Source organism: Drosophila biarmipes, chromosome 3R (genome assembly GCF_025231255.1).
Source record: "Drosophila biarmipes strain raj3 chromosome 3R, RU_DBia_V1.1, whole genome shotgun sequence".
NCBI classification, from domain to species: domain Eukaryota; kingdom Metazoa; phylum Arthropoda; class Insecta; order Diptera; family Drosophilidae; genus Drosophila; species Drosophila biarmipes.
In genome coordinates this window covers 33,302,898-33,327,291 of record NC_066616.1, presented here as the reverse complement: position 1 = coordinate 33,327,291, position 24,394 = coordinate 33,302,898, and the positions used below count along the sequence as shown (strand labels likewise).

Below are 24,394 nucleotides of genomic sequence, written 5' to 3'. Positions count from 1 at the left end.
AAACAATTTAACTTTCGCCAGGACACTGGACAGTGGACACTCCGCACACAAAGGGTCAAGAGAGCCAGCCAGCCATGTAAATCCTGCTGCGGGATTTTTGTTAAAAACTGCATAATTCATATGCAGCTGGGGATGGGTGGGAGAGGGAGGAGCTGCTGGACAAGGGACAATCATCAACATCAGGCTCCGAGCCAAGCCACAAAGAGCCGGGCTTCCAATCTCCGTGCCCTCGCTGTCCTTGTATATTTCATTTAAAATTTACAAGTTAACAATATTAAATATTAACAGTTATTTATGCATTTTTCGGCACAAATCAAAAATTTACATACATGGCAGAAAGTTCGGACTGTCGCTGCCGCTACCGCTGCCTCTCCATCTGCATCTGAATCTGAATCTCGCCTGACCTCGGTCCTGGCCAGAAGATGAATGTGTTGATGGATGCCGGCCAACATTTTTCATGTGCAGGAGACATTGTATTTATGTATTTGCCTTTTCCCACATTTTATTCGACAATATTTTCGTCCTGGTCCTGGGCTTCTTCTTCTGCTCCGCCGACCGCAGCGAATGTTGATTTAAATAATTTGCTTTTGGCTTTTGTGTGAATTTCCCAGTGTGTGTTGTGTGTGCTTTGTGTGCTGTGTGTTTGCGGGAAAACATTTTTGGCATATTATGTGTGCTTTGCTCATTGTTTGACTATGAATTTTTGTTTATTTGCCTCGGCTTTTCTCCGGCTTAAACAATATTCCGTCTGGCTAACAACAAATCAATCTTAATTTATTCAAATTTATTGCCGCACTCACAAGTTGAGTTGACTTTTTGTAGCCGTGACAATTTCGTTGAACTCGAACGGAAACGGGCGAACAATGCGAAAGTGTACTGCAGTTTCTACTCAAATATTGAGCATTGAATTTTTGTATTTTTTACTCGGTTTCCTTGACCCCCGGGGCAGCCGACTGCCAGACGATCTTGGTGTCTAGGCAATGGCCAGACGAGGATGCTTCTAATGCCTCTGCAAATATTTACTAATTCCCGGACCTAAGTTGTAGACAAATTTTCGCAGCCGAAAGGCAAAACTTTTGCATTTTCCGGGAGCCAAAATGGACAAACTTGCGCCGCCCGCTTCTCAAATATGCAAATGAGCTGAGATCCGAAACTTGGCTGCTGTAAGTGCCCTGAAAGTGGCGGCCCACACACAACAAACAAGGCCGGCAACAAAAGCATTAGCCTGAAAAGTGCATCGCTCCGAGTCCCGCTCCTCCGAATCCGTAGTCCTGATTCCCGAATCCTGGCTGCGGTTGCAGAGTGCATTTGAGGCTGAGCCGGGCGAGAAGAGCCAGTCAAGGAGTGAAAAATAAATGGAGTGTGTGACTGGCAAGTGGCCGGGGCCCAGACCCAAACATAGGGATTACATTTACACAGGGTGGCTGGTGGAGGCTGGATGGGGCACGACTTTTGGTAATACGATGATGGTGCCTGTTCCCTGGTTAGCTGCCCCCAGTGTCCCCCACTTCCCGGCCCCCGGTGTGTGCTAGCCGCGAAAATGCCAACAAATCATTGCCAGGACAACCAGCCAAGCCGGCAGCAGTGCACGCGGCGAAAAAAGGTTCCTAGTTTCAGAAAATGAACTTAATATAAATTAAGAGAACTTCACTTGCTGTTTTACTTCTAACTGGTTCACAACTGAAACCCGAATTATATTTGGTCGCCGAAAGGGACTTTCACTATCCTCTAGGGTAGTAGAATTTTTTCCAGTGCAACTACAGGGGGCAGACAGGCATGCAGCGGCTAACAGGCAGCAACATCATCATCAGTCTGTGCCTAAGCCGCATTTTGTGGATTCAGATGTTGCACTGGAGGCTCCCTTCACCCTGCCACCCAGCCATCCACAGCCGGGCGAGAGAGTACCTGCAACAAACGAGGTGGTTGCTGCCAAGTGATTTCTGGTCTAATGTTTTTTAATGTTGCTCATGTTGCAGCCGGGTTGTTGCTGTTGACGCTGATGATATTGTTGCTGTCGACAGCAGCGGTTGCTCTGGTCAGCTCACCGTTGTTGTCAAGTCAAACAGGAGAATGTGTGGCAGAGGATGCACCTGCAAGGACTCTCGAGTGTGTTGGGGCAATGGAGCCATGGCTAATTTTTCGTTCTTTGTGTGTGTGCGGGTGGGGGTCTGGAGAGTCCATTAGCATTTGACAAAGTTGTCCGGCGGTTGGTCCAACCAAAAGCCCGCTATGCTAACCCTCCCACGCCCCTGCCGCTCTGCGCATCCTGTGTTGCGGCTGTGTTGCCGAATTTGACACAACATTTGTCAAACCGCAAAATGGCTGCCACAACGTTACTTTCATTATGCAAAAGGGTCAGCCAGACAAACAATGGCAGCAGCAGCGCTCCGGTTTCGACCCCTTCCCCTTCGTTAACCCTCTAATGACATTTGAGTTGGTTAGCCTGGTTAGCTGGTCGGGGCCAGGCTAATAAGCCGCGATTTATCAGCTTGCCAACAAAAACTAGAGGAAAATTACCGAAATCGATGATCATTTTTTTGTTTAAAGGTGATCGTTATAAACTATGTTTTTTCACTGTGCCCACCAACTGCCAACGACGAAAATCAAAATGTACATCTGCGAATCGATCATGGATATTTGCATATTTCCAAATCGAATCGCATCACGAAAGAGAACCCTCGGCGTATGCGTAATTTCATTGCTTGCGGTTGACCAGTGAAATTGTATTACGAAAATTTGCCAAATGCAATTGTCACAGCGTGATTTTGATGCCAAATCGATGACAGTCCTGTGCACAGAAGGCGAGTATACCGCAGGGGCGACAGGAAGAGGAAATCAATTAGTGCAAACATATTTGGCAGGGCGCTAAAAGCCTTGACGGATGATGATCGATAAATTAGCGAACCCTAGGCCCTCGGGCAGATGCACGATGTTAGTGTGTATATTTATGAACTGGCGAAATTATTTATTTACAAGTTAACGCTTGACCGCCTGCCGATGATGCTGATTTCCTCTCCAGGCGATAAATATTTTATGGGCTTTTTTGTTGGCAGCCTTGTTTATTTAGCAACAATTAGCAGCTTACAAGCCAGGCGTATTATTGATTCCATATGCATAAGGATTAGCGCGTGTTTTTTTTTTTAATATTTTCCCCATTAAGCCTGCAATATTTCTATGCAAATGTGATGTTCACCCTGTGTGTGGGGCAATAATTAATAATTTAATTGCTTCTGTTTATCTCTTAATTAAAAGGGATTTATTTGACCATTACAATGGCAGCGCGCACATAAAGAGAGTCGCACAACTGAAGCACTTTACTTTTTATCGCCTTTGCTAATTAAGTTGCATAATTAATGGGCCCAATATATTTGTTATTGACAATTGCGGCCAAGATGTGTACGCCCTTCCCCCGATTTCGATCTCTGGTCGACGAAGATGACCACAAAAAGTGATTAGGGCCCAGCTTAATTAGATTTGATTGCTCAAAAGATTTGACAAACCCAATTGCAATAAAGCAAATTCAACATGCTAATCAAATTGTCTCTCTCTTTCGATTTATTTACAGGTGAGTTACCCACAAGATTATGCCCAAATGCCGGCTCAATTAGTAAGTAGAAAGCCCGAAAATTCCACTCTACTTTGGCAGCACAGAAGGCCTGTCAGCAGCACGCCCCCGAGTATGGCACACTAATTTAATTTCAGGGCATATTTGCAGTGAGTAGCGTCTTTTCTGCCTATTTGGCACAAACCTAATTAGCCGCGAAAACAATGCCAACCAGCCATCGTGGTCCTCCGCTCCGCTCCGGCTCGCTTCTCGCTTCGCCTCGGCTAATTTTCATAATTGTTATTATAGAAATTCAGCAGCCATAAACAAAAGGTTAGTTACTTGCCTAATGACTTGAAGTGCGTCCTGCCCAGGGCTCCAGGCTCAGACGCTGCGCCCTCGCCCAAGTCGATAAACATGTAAATGCGCTTATCATCCTGGTTGGCAAAAGTTTCGCCGAGCTCTCTATCAGTTGATTTTTGAGGCAGACAAAACCGCGCATTCATAACCCAACAAAGGCAGAAACTCGCCCGATGCGAAAATGATAGCTAGCTCACAACTTTTCAACTATTTGCAGGGAGGGTTGTGCTTTCTGTTAAGTCACCCCCAAGACGGGCAAACAACCCAGCACTAATTAGGCTGTGGCGTTGATTTTTATGTGCCTCAAAATTGAAACGAAGGCCCAGCCGGCTGGCAGCACTAAACGCTTTTAAAGACTCTTAAAGGCGGTAAGTTTTACGGGGACGTGTGGCGGAAAGGGGCCGAGGGAAAGTCGGCCTACAAAGTTGCCCGTTGAACTTTACAACTTTTGCAATACTTGGTCGCCGTTCCAGTTGTTTGTTTTGCTGGCCGCCGCTCACACAACTTCGGGCCATGTCCTGGACAAAGTGACGACTTCAACCGGACGCCTTTCAATTATTAATACCACTGCTCGGCCAATGCCCGTCTCGTTTCGACTCGCCTCGTTTCGTCTCGGCTGTAGTGTAGTTTAATTAATTAATTTGACAAAAGTTTCCAATTGAACTTCAGCAACAGTCTGGCCGGCGGCCTGTGGCTTTAAACACCAGGCTTAAATAAGTGAATGCGACTTCCTCTGCCGCTGCCTCTGCCTCAGCCACTGCCTCTGCGAATCAATAAGAATGCATAACAAAATAGCCCGAAAAACAAGAGGCCAACAATGAATTAATTGTTATTTGCATGCAAAGGTTTCTCTGCCGAACAATAAGAGGGAAAAGAAAGGTGCATTCTTCTGGCTTTCTACCCACGTACACACGCACGCATTGTGTATTTGGCATTGCTGCTGCTGGCCGGACTATTTATGAATATTTCAAATGGCCTCTTCATTATGTGCAAGTGGAGGGAATGCCTTTGATCAGCTCAGTGCAGACGTCAAATGCAGTTGCTTAGCTCTGCAAGTATTTTCTCAACTTTATTTAGGCCCGGAAAATTCTTAGGAAAATTCCTCCGGCAGTACTTCACCGATGGTAGATTACGGATTTAATTAACAATCTGCCCGGGCCTGGCCTTTTTGTTTGGCCAACCCTGCCACCTTTTGTGGCCCAAATCGAAGTTGCAGCCGCAACAACAAAAGGGCCTGCCCCACGACCTCAAAAATGTTTATGCCGCACTTCCGCTGCCTGGCGTTCAGTTACTGGTTTCTGTTGCTGCCGCATGAGTTGGCTATAATTAAAAATGCTATTACTGCCAACTTCATATAAATTTTTAATTAGCAATTTTTGCTATTTTCCTACTTTGTTGCTACTCACCGCTCACCGCTCGCTTACCCAACGTGGCTGCTGGCGAACTTTTTAAATTAGCACTTTGTTAAACACCCTGACGAAAAAGGTAGCATCCACAGCAGAAACAGCTCCAGCAATGTCGGCATAAATTGTTTTTTAAAAGGATTTTGTCCATTTCCCCCTGCCTCCAGTTTAGGGCTTTCAGCTCAGCCACGCCTTCCGCCCCTTGGCCGCAATTTTTGAGGCAGCAACGCGTGCCACGGCAGCTGTTCGCACGCATTAAGCTCGTGGTGCGGCAGCTGTCGTAAATTTTTTAGATAACAAAGAGCGTCGCGTAGAACATGCAACATACGAAATAAAGGTGGAAATAAAACGAAGCCTGCTTATTTGCGCTTTAAGCGCTGCAAACTTGATTAGCATGCAAAGGGTGGTTGACTCTCGGCGGTAATTATTAGATTTTATGCATGGCCTGGCCACCACCGCTAAAACAACCGTTCCTGCGGCTGCTTGCCGGTCATAAAGGCCATAAAGAGGAGCAAATATTGACAATTATGGCCTATAATTCGACACCCATCTGGGGGAGCAGGAGCAGAAGCAGCAGCAGCAGGAGGGGGAGGTGGAGCAGCCAGGACACAAAGTCACCAGCCAAAGGGTTAACAGTTTAAATTAAAAGAGGCGCTCACGCACTCACATGTGCATACTTTACGATTCAGCAGCTTTTTGGTATTTGTCCCCGCACACACTCACGCACCTCTCATGCATTTTAATTAAAATTAACTTCATTTTTATTACGCCAGCGAAAGAGAGAGCTAGTTGGCTCGGTCGGCCGCAATTTTTACAATTAAATAAAGATTTTATTATCATATGCCAGCACGTCTTCGCCAGTGACTCTGTGTGTTGGTAAATATTTAAGCTGCAAGCGTATAAAATTTACTGTAGGTGTCGCGTCGGCATATTTTAAAAGCTTTTTGTTACACCAGCTCGTTTACTTAGCACACAGGCCCTAGACAGAGACGGGCAGCTCCCGGGCGAAAGAGAGCGGCATAGAGCGGCCCTCATGTATGCAAATTTATGTGACATTGCGGCAAGCACGCGTTCACTTTGGCTTAAGGCTCGCCCAAAGGAATTTCCGGCTTGTGTGTGTCTGTGGCTTTTGTTTTCTAGCTGACGCTGCAGCAGACAACGTGGCCCAAATGTATGCAAAGCTTTGTTTAAAGTGTCACACAAGCGGGGCGAGTGTGTGGGGCTTGCTGGCAGTTTAATAGCTTGCGACCTGCTCCGCCGTTTATGCATATTTAATAGTTGCTATTTTTGCTAAGTGCTCGAAATTATCGTCAGTGGCTGGGGCATCCGCATCCCCGTCGCAGAGCCCTTAAGAACTTGACGCATTTTGGGATGTCGCTGCCATTATCGCAGTCCAAATAGAACAAGATTGTTGTACTTGAGTATTAAACTTGACTTACAAGAGACAAGAATAAGTGCTGATTTTCCTCGCGGTTTTTCTCGGTGTGGCTTTCCTCTTTTGCGGCACATGACACGAAAGCCAACTAATTAAATGTCTGACTGCCTGTGCAAAGTTACTCGACCCTCTGACTCCCTGACAAGTTACACAATTAGCAGCTGGCGAACCGAAAGTTGCTCAAACATTTCAATGAATTCTCCAAATTCTGGTGCCGCACAAACTTTGGCCACCAAAAACCCATTTTGCAAAGCGCCTCCCTTGGAATTTCCATCAGAGAATCCCTTCGCCCGATGCTAATGAATTGCTGTAACTGACTACTCCTAGTTCGCCTGGATTTATGCCATGAAAACTCAAAGGTAAATAGCAATCTGCGTGCAGTCCGGGCAGGGGAGACTTTAATCAAGCGATACCTTTGTTTGCCAACCAGATACGCCTCTCTCATCACTCCCCGCCCCCAGCTGAACCAAGTTTGCATCAATTTCAATATTCCCACTGTTTTCATTTAATTTCAGCAACTTAAAACTTAATTGTGTGCTCCCTGGCCACCGCTACCGCCCATCCCCCACCCTTAACTGTGCAAAAATTAAAGCAAGGAGCAGGGTCCTCGCAACAGGTTGCCGCACAATCCTATTCGGGGGAGAGGAGGGGGTTGAGATTGCAACGCAGCAGGTCCCGCGTCGGATCTTGTAATTTGCAGCACAGCCAGCGACAACGGCAATGATAGTTTCCTCCCTGCCCCTGCTGGCCTTTCCCGCCTCTTTTCCGCCCAGTTCCACCCACAACGCCTGCCGGCTTCGGTTATGAATAGCCAGTGGAGCAGGCGAGATGCTGGAAACGCTGGAAAACATGGCAGCCCGACGACCCCCTTCAGCTTCATCATTTAAAAGCGCATTAAAAAGTTTTTAGATTAATTTCGCCTCTGCTGCTGCGTTTTGTTTTTGCCACTGTTTGCTACTTACTCTCCACTGCTGACGTTTTGTTTTCGCTTAATGTGGCGAATTTTAATCCCAAATTGCTGAAATTTAATACTCGCTGGCTGTGCGTCCAAAATCCTTGGATAATATCTGGCGAGCGGGGAAAATATGCTTCTCTCTATTTTTTCAGAACAACAATGCTCCGGTTACTAATACGTTTTCCATGTTCGCTTCGAACTGAGATCCCACATTCGCTTATTCATGGACTAACATGCAAAGTGTAGTTGCTCTGCTGCACTGGCAATTCAATAGCTTTTACCTTTTCAATACACATTTGCCAAATCATCAATATTTTCCTCATCTTGCGCAAAATTCATGCATCTGAGAGACGCTTGCAGGCGGACGATATGGAGCACTCCCAAAGGTGGATGGTCTGAGTGTGGGGTCTGACAATGTTTGCTCTATACTCCCGGAGGCAGGTGGGGCATCACTCGCTTTCTCAATCATTTTCAATAAATTTATCTGCAATTTCAGTGGACCCATACACACATGTTGGGAGGTCTCCTTGTTGTCGCTCGAACTCAATTCCAAGCAGATTTATTTTTCCACCCAGTTTTTCCATTCATAATTTCCATCAGGGAAGCCCTGGCGTTTTGTAGGGCTGCTCGTTCTAATCCTTCGCTTATAATTCATGGCGCAGAGTGCGTGTGCGGCGAAAAGCGATTTTATTTGGGCTTCACCTGGCTGGTTTTTAAAACGAGTTCTGCTCTGCCCCAACCCTTACGTTATATTCATTTCTTTGACCGCTTCCTATTCGGTCTTGGGGTCGACCTTTCTCGCCACAAATTATACGCAATTAAGCAAATTTGTCTAGGTCCCCAAAACGGAAAAAAATCAAAGCTCCTTGGTCGCAGGTCACTGATTAACAGCCCCAGCCGGCAGCAATCCTATGAAAACAAATTGCGAAAAGGATAAATAAAATAAAAATAAAGAACAATAACAGGGAGCAACATGTAAATAAATGGAAAGAAACGGAAAGACAACTAGGAAACGAGTTGCTACAATGCGACGCCGCCGACCTTTGACTACACTCAGCGAAATTCCTAAGCCTCTATGAGAACAGAAACCACGAACTGTTAGCGACCCGGGATGCTGTGTTTTCTAAAATCCTAAGACAAGAGACTTTAAAATTTCCAAATTTTCCCAGAGTAAATTTTAGTCTGTTTGTCCTTTTGCTTAGTGTACGGGTCTGGCTTCACGTCCGGTCGTCGGTCTGTCCTGCGGTTCGTTCTGAATGCGGCGGGGTGCGGGGAGAGTTCATTTAACTTACGGCGCGTTTCCGATTTACCGCAAATTTGAAAACCAACAAACAGCCAAAAATTCGCCCAAAGGCCTCTTCTGTGCAACGGCAAACAAAAGGGGCAAAGCCAACGAGCAAATAAGAACTCGGAGATAGGGAAAGTAAAGGATAGCAAACCGGGAAATGTTGGAAAAAGTGCTGGGGTGGAGAAGCTGGATAGATTGTAAAATTCAATTTTCGCCCCTTTTACTCCTCATTTTTTGTGTTAACACTTTTAGCTTTGATTTATGCAAAAATTTCCACTTCACTTTGCACATGGCCAAAAGTTTTCTCCTTCTGGCCCGTTGATTTGTTGATTTCTAACAAATATTTTTGAGCTTTTCCGATAAAAGGGGAAAGGTGTGGACAAGCGATGACTGTCAAACGTTCGCGTGGACCCATCGTCCATGAATCATGCCATTCTTTTTCTTTTTGGCACCTCACCTCCCCGCGTGTACCGATATTTGTTGGCCGTCTGGTCCGACTCTTTTATGTGCCGACATCTCGCTCGTGTCATCCGTCATCTCTGCGCCACCCCCGGCGCGCCCGCCTTACTTGCTCATCGTTAGTGTCACGGACCAACACTTCCGGTTCACTCCATCCGTAATCCTCCGCTAGGAGGCGCCTTTGTCTCCGGGTGAAAGTCGCACGCTTTCATTTATCAGTGTGGCCCCACTCGATTTAATATCAATTTAAATTTCACGAAACTCATCGTGCGATGCGAGGAGAATTATTCATGGCCGCCTTTCATTAGCCATGTCAACGGCCATCATCATCAATGTTGCATTATTTTAATGGCAATTATGAATATTACACACATATGTGCGAGCGATCTGTGCGATTTTTTCTAGCAAATTAAATGGATCAGTCCCGCACGGGTTCATTTGCCGCCTTTCAATATTTTAATTGCCAAAAGGAGCTGCGTTGAAAAAAGCGGGGCTTAAAAACATTAATAAACCGGAAGCACAGCACGAGCTCGGAGCGGAAACGAGGCGAAAAGGACAGCGCCGCGATGTTGCCCCCCGACGCAAAGTCGCCGGTGGGTCAGAAAAGCGGAGCACAGGCGGCGGTTCAGTCGCCCATCATCGCCAGTTTTGTATGTTTATCTGTGCGCGAAAATGCATTTTTGCATACCACATAACCGCAACAGATGCGGTCGCTTCAATATAAATGCAGTTACAAATGGTGGAGGTCCGCCCCACTGCCCCTCTCTGGTTCTGTGTGCGTGTGCTGCGGTCATTACAGCGAATTGCGTTCGCATTTTCCGTGTGGGTGTGGGTCAGTGTCTGTTTTTATGGCCCCGTGTGTGTCTGCCCTGCTGTCTGCCAGGCAGTTTGCCTGTTTTTTATGTGCCCTGGTCATTTCCGTTTTTGCTGGCCCGATGTCCATTATGCGTCCTGTCCTCGCTCATCACTAAAAGGGCGAAAATCGGGGTTAATTTGGTAGGGGTGTAGGGGGACAGCCGGGAACAATGCAGCGGGCACTTGGCAGCTCTGGCTTTAGGTAAACATGTGCTCATTTTGAAAAAAATTCAGCTAACTCAACCTTAAGTTCGGACTTGTTATTCCAGAAAAAGCAATTGGTATTAAAATAAAATGTGTTTAAATAATTTTTAAATTCGTTGCTAATTGGTCCTGCTGTTTTCTCCCAGTGTTGGACTAGTTGCATTTATAGAATGCATCTGACAGAGGGAAGGAGAAAAGCGATCAGCGCTGGCACACACCCACAAATATCGCTAATTATGGGACTTATGGGCTGGCGCTGCACCTTTAAAGCGGATTCCTTGTTAAATGCATTTCCCGGAAAAGCCGCTTTCCATCAGCCAGACACACACACTCGTACTGAAGCACACAGGACAAACACAATCAGAGCGCTTCAACCGGCTAATGAAGAGCAAATGCAAATGGCTCTCCGTTTGCCGCCGTGCCGCTCTTTCTGCGGCTCATTAATGCGCATAATCAAAGCGGCAAGGCAGCCGCTGCAGAAGCAGTAGCAGCAGCGGCGGCATCAGCAGAAACAGAAGCGGAGGCAGCAGCATATTTGTCACATGATTACCGTATCAAATAACACGCAGACACACGCACACTCGCAGGGGCTGACGTGGATTACACGACATGGGGACACGGAGCCATGGCCAACCAACCTCCGACCGATCGGATCTGCCAGTCCGCCGTCATAAAGCAAATTTCGCGCAACTGAAAACCACAAGCACCATAATTTGGCACTATCCACAGTCGCCAGCGGTGCCGGTCGGTTTTTGGTGCGGCGGTGGCCAAAGAAGCGTCCGACCATTCCATCACATTCACTCAGCCATCCATCCGGCGCGTGCACGGCGAGAAAAGGTGGACTGACAAGGTCTTCATATGCATTTTACTTCATTTTTAAATGGCCTCAATCTCTCATTCTTATTTAATGATTGAGAAATGGTGCAAGTACTCTTATCGATTCTCGGGTTTTTGTTTTGCAAAGCAACTGGAAACATACCCCTGACTTCTACCAGTGCAGGCAGGCATCCTTGCATCAGGACATCGGGCAGAGAGAGCGGACAAAGACAGCCCGCAAGCGTGTGGCAATAGACAATGTCTATGCATATTTGTCATATGTGCACCCCGGCTTGTGTGGTCCCTGCTCTCCCTGCTGCCGCACCCACTCCAGGACACACTGGCTGCCAAAACTGAAATTGAAACTGTTTAGAGCTGTTGTTGTTGGCCGGAGGGGGACGGGTGCTTTGGTATTTGGGCTTTGGCATGGCCTGGCAGGCAGATAATTTGCTTGGAAACCCATTTTCCGGTTGTTGTCTCCGTGTTCTGGCTCTCTCGTTCTGTGTTTCATCGTACGCCTGGCTGGCTTGTTTGACAACTTTTGGACAGTTTGTGATCACTGCCACGAAACTCGAAGGATCACTTGAAGGCTTCCAGGCAGCTGGTTCTTTTATTCTCCTATTTGCGGGCCGTTATGGCCGCCATGAAATTCCGCTTTTAAGCTGTGCCGCACATGTTTCGCGCTCTCAAAAAGCTCTTAGGACAAGTGCAGCTTTGTTGCTTTTACGGCTCACAAACACACTACCGATTGTCGCTGTATGTGGCACGAAACCAAAACTCACCTCTGCACTGGCAAATTAAAAAGACCCCTGAAACAGCTGTAGCAGTAAATACAGATATTCGTACATTTCATTTCATTTTGGAAACAACTTGTAAGCTCGAGTACAACGTCTCTTATATTTTCTCTTAGAATCCAAGAATATGGCTGATTTTTCGAAGGCTTTCGCTCCGTGTAAAAAAAGTAGCGCCTTACTTGAAACGTGGCAGGAATATAGCACTTAACGGCATCGTTGCCTCGGCTTAAGTAGTCGCTGTTGCCGGCGCAGGGGAGGGGATCCAGATTACTGGGAGAGCAGGACTAGTCACGGTCTCCGCTATTCCATATTCATAATTGCTAATGGAATATGCTGTGACAACCGCAATGATGACGAAGAGTGGCTGAGCCCCATCGTCCTGATGATGGTGATTATGAGCAGGAAACAGCCAGCAGGAGCAACCCACTACAAAGTGTTTCCCTCCCATATTTCCCTGAGCAGCTTGGGACCATTCCTGGGAGAAATTAATTTGCAACTTGCGAGACATTTGGCGCTGGCGTCTATTTACATTGTATATATTACGTATACGCCATGCGCCTGGGCAGAGGAGCGGAGGCTGTGTTTTCGGGCGGCCACAGCTGCTGGCGGCTCTCCACTTCAGGGCGCTTCTCGAAAAATGTGGGCTAATTTCTAGTCGCCCGTCACCTGCAGCTACGTTCACATTTTTTCCATCCACTCTCTGTCGTGTTCTTCTTTTGTTTTTGGCTTTTCCTCCTCTGCTGCTGCTGCTGGCGAAGTTTTGGTGGCTGGCTCTTTGTTAATTGGTTCAGTCACCTGTCTCTTGATCTGCCAGTCAAGCGCACACGACCCGTGGAGTCGATGGCAGCGCCACCACCATCAAAGTAGCACCACAACCGGACGGATGGTTGAAGGCGACAACGCTGCAGGAAAACACGGAGGAAGGAAGGAAGGAAGCCGGATCCTAGGGCCGCTCCATTTGCCAACCTGCCCAATGAACGTTTTAGATTACAATAGGTTAGGCCCAAGTCCAGGGTGGATTCCTGGTGAGCTGCGCACATTAGCCAGTGGTGGCTCGACCGCAAAGTTGGCGCTCCGCTCCGCCGTCCGTCGTTAACTTAATTGGCCATCACCACCCACTTTGCGGGTTTTTATGACGACGACGACGTCGACGATGCCGGCCAACTTGTGACCCAAACCCGGAGCCAAAGCACCAAGAAATAACACCAACAACACGGCGGCAAGTTTGGCTTTGTCGACGCGTCGACTGTCACATTTTTGACATTTTTATTTTACATTTTGTGCTATTTAGTTGGTTGTTGCTGTTGCTCTGGCAGCTTTCTATTAGGGGTTCGTTTTTTCTGTTTTCTTTTTGTCACCTGGCCATAATGTTGTGACATTGCCTACTTTTTAGAGCACTGACTCGTCATTTATGGCTAGCCGCGGTCTGGGACTTGGGCTAGAAACTGTACAGTGAAAACATTGTGAGAATGTCAATTTTAAAGTACCTCGTTTTCAAGTATACGTTAAAAGTCCCTAAACAGGACTTAATATTATATACACTACAAAAGGGTTGACTTGACTTTAATGTCGTTCCACTATCAGATTCGGGAATAGATTACATAGGTTTTTTCCCTGTGTAGAAAATTCAGAGACGGAAGGCTTCGCTGCTGGCCTGTCGTTCACGGTCGGCTTGGCTTGGCTTTCTATTTTTTGTGATTAATAGGTGTGTTAATGGATGTCATTTTGATGTTTCCGCCAGACGCATGTCCACAAACCGAGTTTTTCCTCGGCTGTCCTGCTGCTTCCCCGCTGCCTCGACTTCGCAACCTCTGACCCTCACGCTTTCGGGCCGTGCTCAGTTTTATGTTTAATTTGAGCATTTCTCGCTAATTTTTAGGGCTCGCCATTAAATGTAGATAATTTTGTATGCCTTTCCTCTGGCCTGCACAGTGTCCATTGCCATTCATTCACCATTTCTATGCCTAGGTTTATGGCCCCGCCCCCTTTTGTGGGCGCGTCGTAAAAGCGAAAAAGTAACGAGCCGGCGACACGAGCTTGTTGCAAGTTGGCCGAATGGCGGGTCCGAATGCCCCAGTTGTTAAAGCCTTTAATTTGCCGTCGTAGACAAATCGTTTAGGTATTCCGCTGTCCTCTTCCTTTTCCGTTTAATTAGTCGCAAATTCGTTTTTAAAGTGCTGCCAAAAGTGGGCAATGGCACGAAAAGGCTTAAAATCAATAGCCAGAGAAGCGGCTTTAAAAAATATGTTCTTGTTGGGGAACATGGCGTAAAATGCAACATGTTTTCGCCCACCCATTGCCCACGCCCCCTGCTTTTTATTGCCTAACGCCCACGCCGGCACTCACACATACGAATGCAGAAAGCCTGATGTTGCAGCAGGCGCGCAGTAATCGATATGTAAACATGCGAGTTTGCGTTTCGAATGCAAGAGGGCGGAGTTTGGGGGTGAAGGGTGGGGGCGAAGGCAAACGCCGAACGGGTGAGGGGGTGTATAAATTTAGAAGCAAACACGCCGACAAACCAAAAAACAACAACGACGGAGCTGCGACGGCAACAAGCTGCAATCGTTGTGGCATGCAACATGTTTTTATATATAAATCAATTACTTACCAAACATGACGCGAGCAGCGAGGATCGGGGTTGGCCGGGGAGTAGCGTGCAGTGGATTTATGGCCGTGGAAAAGGGAATCCTTGTGAGTTGTGTGTTCGTGCCACTCGGCTTTGGTATGTGCCACAAGTCCATTAAAGTTATTCAAATTGTTCAGCAATTTGATTAATTCCCGATTGTGCCGAGTGCCGGGATTCAGAGACACAACTAACTTCGTTATGCCAGTGCCCTTCCATTGCGCAGTGGAGTTGCGCCCAACTGAATTTCGTATCTTTAAGCCCTGCCGCACAAATTTAACAAGCCAAATCTAATTACACACCGCTAATATTAATTGAGCCTTGCGTCCCCCGAAAATTAGAATCAGCCGAAATAAAAATTGAAATTGACGCGACAGATTTCCGCGGCTGTGGGAAAATCCTCGGGGGCTGAAATTTGTCAACGAAATTTTGGACCATGAATTGATATAAATGTCGGGCCCAGAGGCTGTCTGCTGGCCCAACGAATAATGCGCTAAATAAATTGCTAAAAATTACATAAAATATTTAAGCGCATTCAAGTGTGGCGCTATAAAAAATGGCGGGGCATTAAAAATGTTTTTCCCCGTGATGGCGCTGGCAAGTGAAAGCAAAGCGAGCGGCAAATGGATCCCGGAGCAGGCAGAGAGGTGGGAGTGGCTCTGTGGAAATGGAAGTCGAATAGACAGCAGGAAAATAGAGGCAAACAAAGGAAAGGACTGGCAAGGATAGCAGCCAGCGGCAAACAAATTATTTGTACACATAGCCGTGAGCAAATAGCTGCCTGAATATTAGACATTTGAGAATTGGCATGGCGAATTTGTTCATTGACTTGCAACCCCAGCAACAATGCTGCCACCTGTCATGCAAATGTGAGGAGCGTGTTGTCTCGGCCCGGAAGTCCTTTAAAGTCGAGCAGACAGAGGACAAGCCGAAATGTTTGTTCACCGTCGTTTCCTCCCAGACCCAGACGCTTTTAATGCATTTTTTATTGGGCTGCTGCCGCACAAAACGGCAAGCAAATAGAGAAGGCCATAAAAATAAATAAGGCACAGCACGTGGGTGGGGCGGGATATGAGGGTTGGGTGTACATTTTTCCCATCCCATATTAACACCCACGAACCCTCCGGTGAAACGCGAGCGCAGCATATTTTCGCTATTGCCAGTGTCCAGCCGCCATAAATTTCATTGCTATTGAATTTTGTATGAACCCGGGAGCGGGTCCTGGCTCCTGGGTCAAGCTCCCCATACGTGCTTCGTGGCCGCTTTAAAAAGGTATAATTTATTTTAAAATATCCCCTCAACACGCCGCCAGAATGGCATAGTAAACCGTAGTACTTGGCACACAACTCCCCGAGGAGCGGAGAATCAATATCCCGGCAAGATTTATGCCGCCCGGTAATCGTTGCTAAGGTCAGGACCAGAATCTCTGACTGGGCTCATTAGAAATGCTAAACGGCAAATGCTTGTCATTTGCATATATACACACACTTTCAGCACACGCATGCCCAACTCTTTGTGCACTGGGAAATATGGGTATCGCCAAAATGCAAAAGATATCTATTCGTACTTAGAATGTAGAATCATCTAAAAATGTTGTTTTTACTGCACTCTGTTTCATTATTCAGTCTTCTAAATATCATATTTTTAGAATTTACAATCGGAAATTTATTCAGCTCAGGGCGAACATAAAAATTGTGTTTCTGTGTCTTATTTTTGAACATCCCCCTTCCTCAAACTTGTTTCCCAGTGCATATATATACGATGTCGCATTACAGGCGAGTGAATATCTTTATAGACAGCAGAAGTCGCGTGGCGAGAGAAGCAAATAAAAAATTGCCAAAACTTTCGGCCGTGCGTAAAGTGTGGAAAGAGGAGAGGCGCGCGGGAAGGGGAATATCAATGAAATTGTCATACACAAATAAATGCCCTGAGATAAAGCGGAAAGGAAGGGTGCCAGGACTACGGAGGAAAACGCTTGCCTACCTTTCAGGGCACGGTAGTTTTTCTACTGCATTTGCTGCCAGAACGGCGAATCGTGAACCTGAATGGTGAGACGCGCAGCGCAGAGCAGTCAGTGGCAGACAGTCGGAGATACAGACACTCAGATACTCGAGGAACACATGTTTTGAATAATTTATGCGGGCGGGCGCTCGAAATGTGCCCGCCAGGAGTTTCCCCCATTTCCCCTTGCCGGCTTTCCCCCAACCAATTGCCTGGCACTAGGCCAGGCAAAGTTTTTTGCACTCTCGCACACAGAAAAAGTGTGGGGAAAAGGTGATAAATGCATAAGCAGGAAAAGTTTTGCGCCTCCTTTGCTTTCCTTTCGATTTCGCTTTGTGCAGACTGGAATAGAGTGGAGTGCGGCGCAGAGTGGAGTGGAGTATACTAATAGCGGAATTGCTACAAATCGTTTTGGCCAAACTTGCCCAAGTTTATTTTCCCCTCTCACACAGCACGTGCTGTAGCTGAAGTCATTTTTTCTCGCCTTTCGACATTCTAATTTAGCTTCGCTTCAAATATTTATGCAAACAAATTGAAATAAAAAGAGTTCCCGACTCTCGGAAGCAATAAAAGCCAAAGCGTAAATATTTAGTGGTATTCAGCTGGCAGCTCTTCCCCTATATATATAAGCTTCTACATAAATTTCCATCGTTCCCTCTTTTTAACTAGACAGAAAAATATGAAATAAAATGACTTGGCAGGGGAGGGCCAGGCTCTTAGATACGAGTATTTCATATTAAACTTGAGCTGAGCCGGTGACTCTTTCTTGTTGCTGTGGTTTCGATGCCCCTTCTCCGGCTTCTGTGGCCGGAGTTTGGCAAGAACCGCAGCTGTTACACTTTGGCGGCATTTTCATATAATTTATTGCCTTCTCCGCCGCCAGCCGGCAGGTGGGTTAGGTGGTAAGGTGCTTTAGTCGGCGGCTGGTGGATTGAGTTGGGTTAAAGTCCCATATCTGTGTCTATGTGGCCGCAGTTACAAGTTGCGTTTATCAACTGACAACTAGCTAACAAATAGCGCTCGAGTCGAAGTGGATGGGTGGTTGAGTGGCTGTCTCATTTGGCCTTCTAATTAGAATTTATTGGATGCCTGGCTGGCACTTTAAAGACGGCTTTAAGGCATCCTCGAAATGGGAAGTTCCTCGTTTCGCCAGGTGGAACAGCTGCTGCTGCATGAGCGGCAGCAATAATTGTTATTTCAAAAGGGGGTCGAGCGGGAGGTGTACCGGAGATTGCCGCTTTGTTATGGCTGCAGTTTTGCGCTGTTGTTATTTTTACCTACATATGCAATTTTTTGCATCCCCATATGCCATCATCGCCGTCAGCAGCATCATCATCCTCGTCATCAATGATGTCAGCGGGGGAAGCTGGGGGAGTCGATAGTCGACATCAATGAACCGATCCGGTGCACCAGCGGAAATATTGAGTCGTATCTGTGTCGTGAGCGAAACACACACTAACGGTAGAGGTCAAACAGATAGAACTGACTACCCGAGGGTATTCATAATTCCTTATAACTGTTTATTACAAATGCAGCTCCTTTATCATTTTGGCAGCAGCAATAAACATGGTAGGACGTAAGAAGCTCGTATCCAAAATTGATTTCGTTTAAGTTATATTTTGTCACTGCTACCATTTCGGCCGCCATTGTGGTCCAGAGACAGTCAGACAAAACGAAAAGCCTTTAATCGACAGCAACATATTCGATTTTAATATTCATATGCCGTCGTCATAAATTCATGACAAAGAGAGCTGAGAACACAACACAGAGGCCGTACAATAAATGAGGGCGTTGATATGGTGCCCCCGCCTCATCCTTCTTTTCACCACCCACACAACTGAGAGCAGAGTTATTATCAACTGGATTCATGGTGGAATTAAAGTTGGGCAGACTGGCTGCTGAATCACCCACTTGGATGGCATTTTGCGGCAAATAAAATTATGACAGTGGACGGGCAAATCACAAGTCATGGACATAAACATAGAGAACTGCTCATTATGTAAGGACTGCCTTCTAATTTGGGGACTTTTATTTTCTCGTGTCCAGGCAACTTTGAGCCCTCTAAGCCTGTCCCATTTTTCCGCCCTGGAAGCAGTAATAACACCCAAAGTCCCTTTTTGACTGGATAATCACATGCTGTGCATATCATTTGCCTCGCTCTCAATTACACATGATCTGTGAGTGCTCAGCTTTTCAGCTTTGCTCCCTTTTAAAGCGTCTTCGAGTAGAAAATCGCATGTGAGCCTCTTGTGGGAAATTAAACAACAACAGCCCCCGAAGAGCCAAGCAAGGCCGGGTCCAGTGGATGGATATATATGAAAGGGACAATGTCGGAGCCCTCTACACTCGGGGGAAAAAATATTCCAAAATATTAAGTATTAAATTCAGGATTGAAAGTTGCTCTATTACTTTTTACATAACAGTGTTTTGAAAACACAACGTCCTTTCCGATATCATAAAAACTCCAACGATTACTTTCAAATAACCCGAAAATTAATTGCACTCCCGTTTTTACTTATTATTGAATGACTAAGTTGCTATTACTTGACCTTTAATTCGTGAAAGATAGACAGATGGACAGCATTTCTTGCAGTCTATGAATTGCTCATTACAGCAACAATAAAGAACGGGGAAGTGGGGCTTGTGCCAGCTTCTGATGACGCTGACACCCTTTGCTTCCGTGTCGGGCTCCCTTCTCCGTGTCCGTCAGCGTGGCGCACTTCAAAAACTTAACCGTTAGGCATATGCGTGATTATCTTTCCACTGCTGCCTCGGACAAGAACAACGACAACACGAGCGGCAAGGGCGAAGGCCGGTGGGTGGCAAGAGGTAGGAGGCAGCAACCCTCAGAGGCAACAATTGCGCGCTGACCCAGTTACCCGGCAACAAAGGCGGAAGCAAAGGAAACGGGCTGAAAGAGAGACAAGGGGGGCTGAAAAGGCACATGTCATCATAGAAATCAGTGAGTGCCCAGAAAACTGCCCACGCCCTCCGGCAATGGGACGTTGCTTATGAACAGAGTGGAGGGGATGCAGAGGCGCTGGGAAAATTCATTAAAATGGCACAGAGGCGAGACAACAATGAAACGGTCCACTTGGGTTCCTGCTTTCTGCTCCCGCTCCAGGTCCCTTCAGGAAAGTGGACAGCAGCTTATCGTCCTGGCCATATGTGCCACACACCCATACACTCACACGAGGAGGGAAAAGGGCGCACGCACACATACAATTACTAATCAAATATTTAGCATACTTTTTAGAAAGCATATTAAAATAACATTTCCGGTCAGCTTGGCAAAAAGGAAATCGTCGCACAGTCCGAGCCCTAGCGGCAGCGGAGGGCATTAGCCCGACTTTCTGAACCGTGTAATGCACACTGGCACACACACATTCACTGCGAGGATATTCCGTTGAGAGCCGACAAATCCCTGTAGCATGCCAGGCAGCCGGCACTTGGGGAGCGTTAATGTGCCATAACGAATGCATTAGAGACTGGTACTAAGTAAGCGCAGTTAGTTGGCAACCCTTTCGGGGGCTGCGGGGTGCTGAGCGGAACGGCATTTAAAATTTAATTACCCACTACAGAGGTCCAGAAAGCCACCCTCGAAAAGGAAACCAATATGCATTACCCTAATAAAGTCCAGTGAAAAAAGAAGCCCCAAAAAGTATGCTACTGCTTTTTCGGCAGCAAAAAGTGTGCTACAGAACATATGTTGAACACAATGCACAACAACAACATGAGTGAGCAGCTTCTGCTGATATCATTACTCAGCCCACACACACACTCCCACAAAGGCTGGCACGCACACAGACTCAGACACAGACGCGAGCTTCCGCTTGCGTTTTTTCGCTGTCGTTTTTTGTGTGTGATATTATCAAGTGAAGTGCTTTTGCGGTTTTCGCCGCTGCTTTGTCTATTGCACAGCGCACACTCTCTCCCCACCCTCACGTGTGTGTGCGCTTTGGCTTTTCTTATTATTCCTATTACCACATGTTGTTTTTGTATTTAAGCTAATTCCTTTATGTGTGCGGCTATGGATGTATATAAAACGTGCAGGCACATAAAAATAAAAACCCCGGCAACAAATAGCAAATAACAAATAAGGCACAACAAAAGCAGAAGCCAGCAGGCAAAAAGCAAATAAGCCAAAGGCAAAGCGAAAGCGAGAGCGCGCAGCATGATAAGCCAAGTGGCGAATTCAAGCGTAGTCAGCATTGATAGCTGATGATGGGATGGGAGTGGCGATGGAGCCGGGGGCATAAAGGTGCCTACTTCACACAAAATTACCCTTTTCAATTTGTGCGGTGTGCAGAGTGTTCCCCCAGCAATTCCCCTCTTTCCATCGCCAGCTCCCGTTTATTGACTTTTTGTCATTGCCGCTAATGCATAGCAGCAGAAACTGAACAAACACATCCCACCCTCCCACTCACACAGAGGCACGGCCACCAACACACGCATCCTGCTTAGCACAATACAGTCAGCATCAGCAGTAGCTGAAGCTGTAGCAGCTTTATTTTTATGGGCCGCATTACATTTAATGTTTGGCTTAACTCGGTTACTCTCGATGCTCTCTGGGAATCCGACTTCGACTCCGCCACCGGTTTTGATTCCCACACTGCAAGAACCTGGACACGATTGCTAGAACCAAACACCTTTAATAATAATAGTACCTGAATTATTGGAAACCTTAATATGTATTGAACTAGAAATACTTCTATGACCATTGCAGTTTCGTTATACCTTTGTATTTTAATAGCAAGAGTCATGGTAAACTTAACAGTTTGGCAAGGCCACATTGTTTTCCCCAGTGTACGCTTGGCTCGGTGGCTGATGCTTGTGCTTCAACTTCCGCTTCTGGTTTTGGCTTCGACTCTTTGTGTGAGTGCGGTAATTAAGTGTCACATGTAATTACAATACACTCATGTGCTTTGTAATTAGAGTTTAGCGCTGCAATAAAGCAGGAAAAAGCAAACGGAAAGCAGAAACAGGAGCCACAATGCGCAAGCTGCTTAGTGGCTAATTCAAATGAATATTTTCCCGAGCTGTGCAATTATTTGCACTACTTTTTTTCGGGGTAACCAAATAGGAACGAGTGGATTTAATTTTGATGAAGCTGCGTCTCTGGCAACCGCTCTGGTGGCTCGGTCAGTAAATAGCTACGCCAACACTGGATAATGATTAACTGCAGTCCGCTTGCCACAATAATTTCCACTTACCCACTTTTCTTGTTGACTTTAACCAAACTGGAGAACCGAACCTAAACAAAATCCGAGAGCTATGCAAATGCTACGCAAAGTGGGCGGGTAGTGGGACTGAAGAATCGCTGTAATTTATTTAACTTGCGTAAATATCAAATATTTATATTGTTCTCTCTCTCTTTATTTTCTCTTTTTATGTACCGTACTCGTATACGTATATATAAACTTCATCTACTACAACTACACACCACTACTACTGAAAATAAACCATCTTCAACTTCTGTCTGTGCCTGCCCTGCCGCCTGTGCATCAACTACAAAATATAAAAATATATTAACCAACTGCCTGTGCCTGTGCCTACCTGCTCCTGCATCTGCATCTGAAACTGAAACTGCTCCCGCACCCACATCCGCACCTCTGCCCGTAACTGTGTAACTGTAAATCAGCGCGGAAGCGACGAACTTTTGAGTCAAGCAGCAGTCATGGCGCCCGCTTCCGACAATAACAATCAGGACCTGGCCACAAAGAAGGCCAAGCTGGAGCCGGGCACCGTGCTGGCCGGCGGAATTGGTAAGTCTTCTGTGCCCTACTCTTCCATCTATCTCTGTCTATCCTCCCTATCTGCCTCTGTCTCTCCGGCATTACCTTTACCTTTGCATTTGCCCTTGCTTTGCCTTTTGTCTTGGCTTAAGCCCAGCCTTTTGCCTCTGTCGTCCCCTGAGCGGCGTTCAAGTTAAGTGCATTTTGCAGCCATAGTCTTGGGCCCAGTTGGGTTTGTCTGCCAATTAACCACGTCCACCGGGACTGTGCTCAACACGGGGAAAAAGTCTATTTAAGCTTGTGTAATATAAGTAGCTTTTATAAATTATCATTGAATAGTGTTTTATCCAAATAAAATGTTCCAAGTTGCATTTTGTATGTTGCAAGTAAAATTTTTTTAAATCGTTTAATGAGGCACTTTGATTGTTCTTCATTGAATGGTAAACAAATTATTAACATACAACTTCACAATACAACTTGCAACTAACAACACAAAACATGTTAGTGTTTGGTATTGTTAAACTAATGTAATCTATATTTACAATTGTCACCGTCATTCAAAATTTGTATTACACTTGACCACGTCACCCCCAATATTTATTATAACAGACCACGTCATCGAGAAATTTTTTTAAAACGTCTAAATCCTAATTGTTTCTAGCTAAAAATGTATGACTTTAGAGTTATGACAGTCGATAAATCAGTTGACCGGAAGTTCCCGCGGATAAACCACAAAATGTCGGTCATTGTGGGGTGGTTGATGGCTTTCCAAAGTGATCTTCTATTGTGTTAATTTTTCATTTTATAAAAAGAAAATGTACCCAATCGAAACGTTTTATATCAATCACTCACATACTTTTAGCTCAGTTGGTTTCCCTCGGTGTAGCATTAGGCTTAAACCTTCAACTTGGCCACAAAGTCGCCGGGGCACTTGAGTACCCCAATTGAAGGGAAGCGCGCTTTGATGCCTATAGCCAATTAACCTACTAATTAGCATGGAAAACAAGTCAACAGCGAAAACATTTGGCTTGGCCCTTTTGTGCTGCCTTGAAATTATTACGGGAAAAATGGTTCGCGTTCGTTTGCATTATGGGCGCCGTCCGCTGACTGGCCACGCACTGTGACGACACATTAATTAGCCGCCCCAACCCACCCACGGACGCACACAAACTCGGACGGGCGGTACGAAAACCACCCTGCATATGCCGCCGCAAAGTAATAAAGCTAATCAAAAACCGCACACCAACCCGACAAAACCAAACTGAAGCGAAACCAGCAGAATGAACCACACATTAGGCAAATATTTGACGGGTTCGCAGGATCCCTGCCAAAAGCTGAAACTGGATCTGAAAGCCGAAACCCGAAAGCCGAATACCTGCCCACAAAAATCCAGTGAGCCACAAAATGATTGCCCATGCAAACAAATCAATAGGCAACAATTTCCGCTGAAATTCAAAAGTAATCGACTGCTCTACCCTTTGATTGTGTTGCTTTTGTTTGGGCGAATTTAATTAACGCCATATGCAGGTGCTGGGCGTCGATATCCTTTTCGTGTGATTTTTCAAAATGCTTTTGCAATTTCGCCGTAATTAACAGCATTCACCGCCGCCAGCCACGTCGATGATGGGTATGAGTGGGCTTGTGCCACAAAGAGAAGGCTTGAGTATTAGCCGCCAGACAGTCAAAGGTCACGACAGGAGATGGGAGGACGACGGACGAAGGACGACAAACGGGGGTTGCGGAAGGATCGGCAGCCTGTGAATGGCAATCGACTGAGAGCGAAAAAATGTACGCAAAGCGGAAGCATAATATTTATTTATTACTTTACAAAGGACTTTTCTATTAATTAAAAAGCAACAAGCAGACACCCGCACACACGCACAGAGAGAAAGGCAGTTAGCGGTTCGCCGTTCGCCTTT

The 24,394-nt window shown here is 46.2% G+C and overlaps 1 protein-coding gene across 4 annotated transcripts in view; it reads left to right on the top strand.

Moving 5' to 3' along the window:
- Positions 1-24,394, top strand: part of LOC108023859 (polypyrimidine tract-binding protein 1) — a 140,197-nt gene that overhangs the window by 85,366 nt on the left and 30,437 nt on the right. For 3 of the 4 annotated variants that reach the window (XM_044095595.2, XM_050889127.1, XR_006368554.2), the window contains one exon: positions 22,382-22,505. The exons of the other annotated variant lie outside the window; for it this stretch is intronic. In XM_044095595.2, the coding sequence (XP_043951530.1) occupies positions 22,382-22,505 (124 nt within the window). Of the gene's footprint in view, positions 1-22,381; positions 22,506-24,394 lie in introns of those variants that run through there. 4 annotated transcript variants of the gene reach the window in all.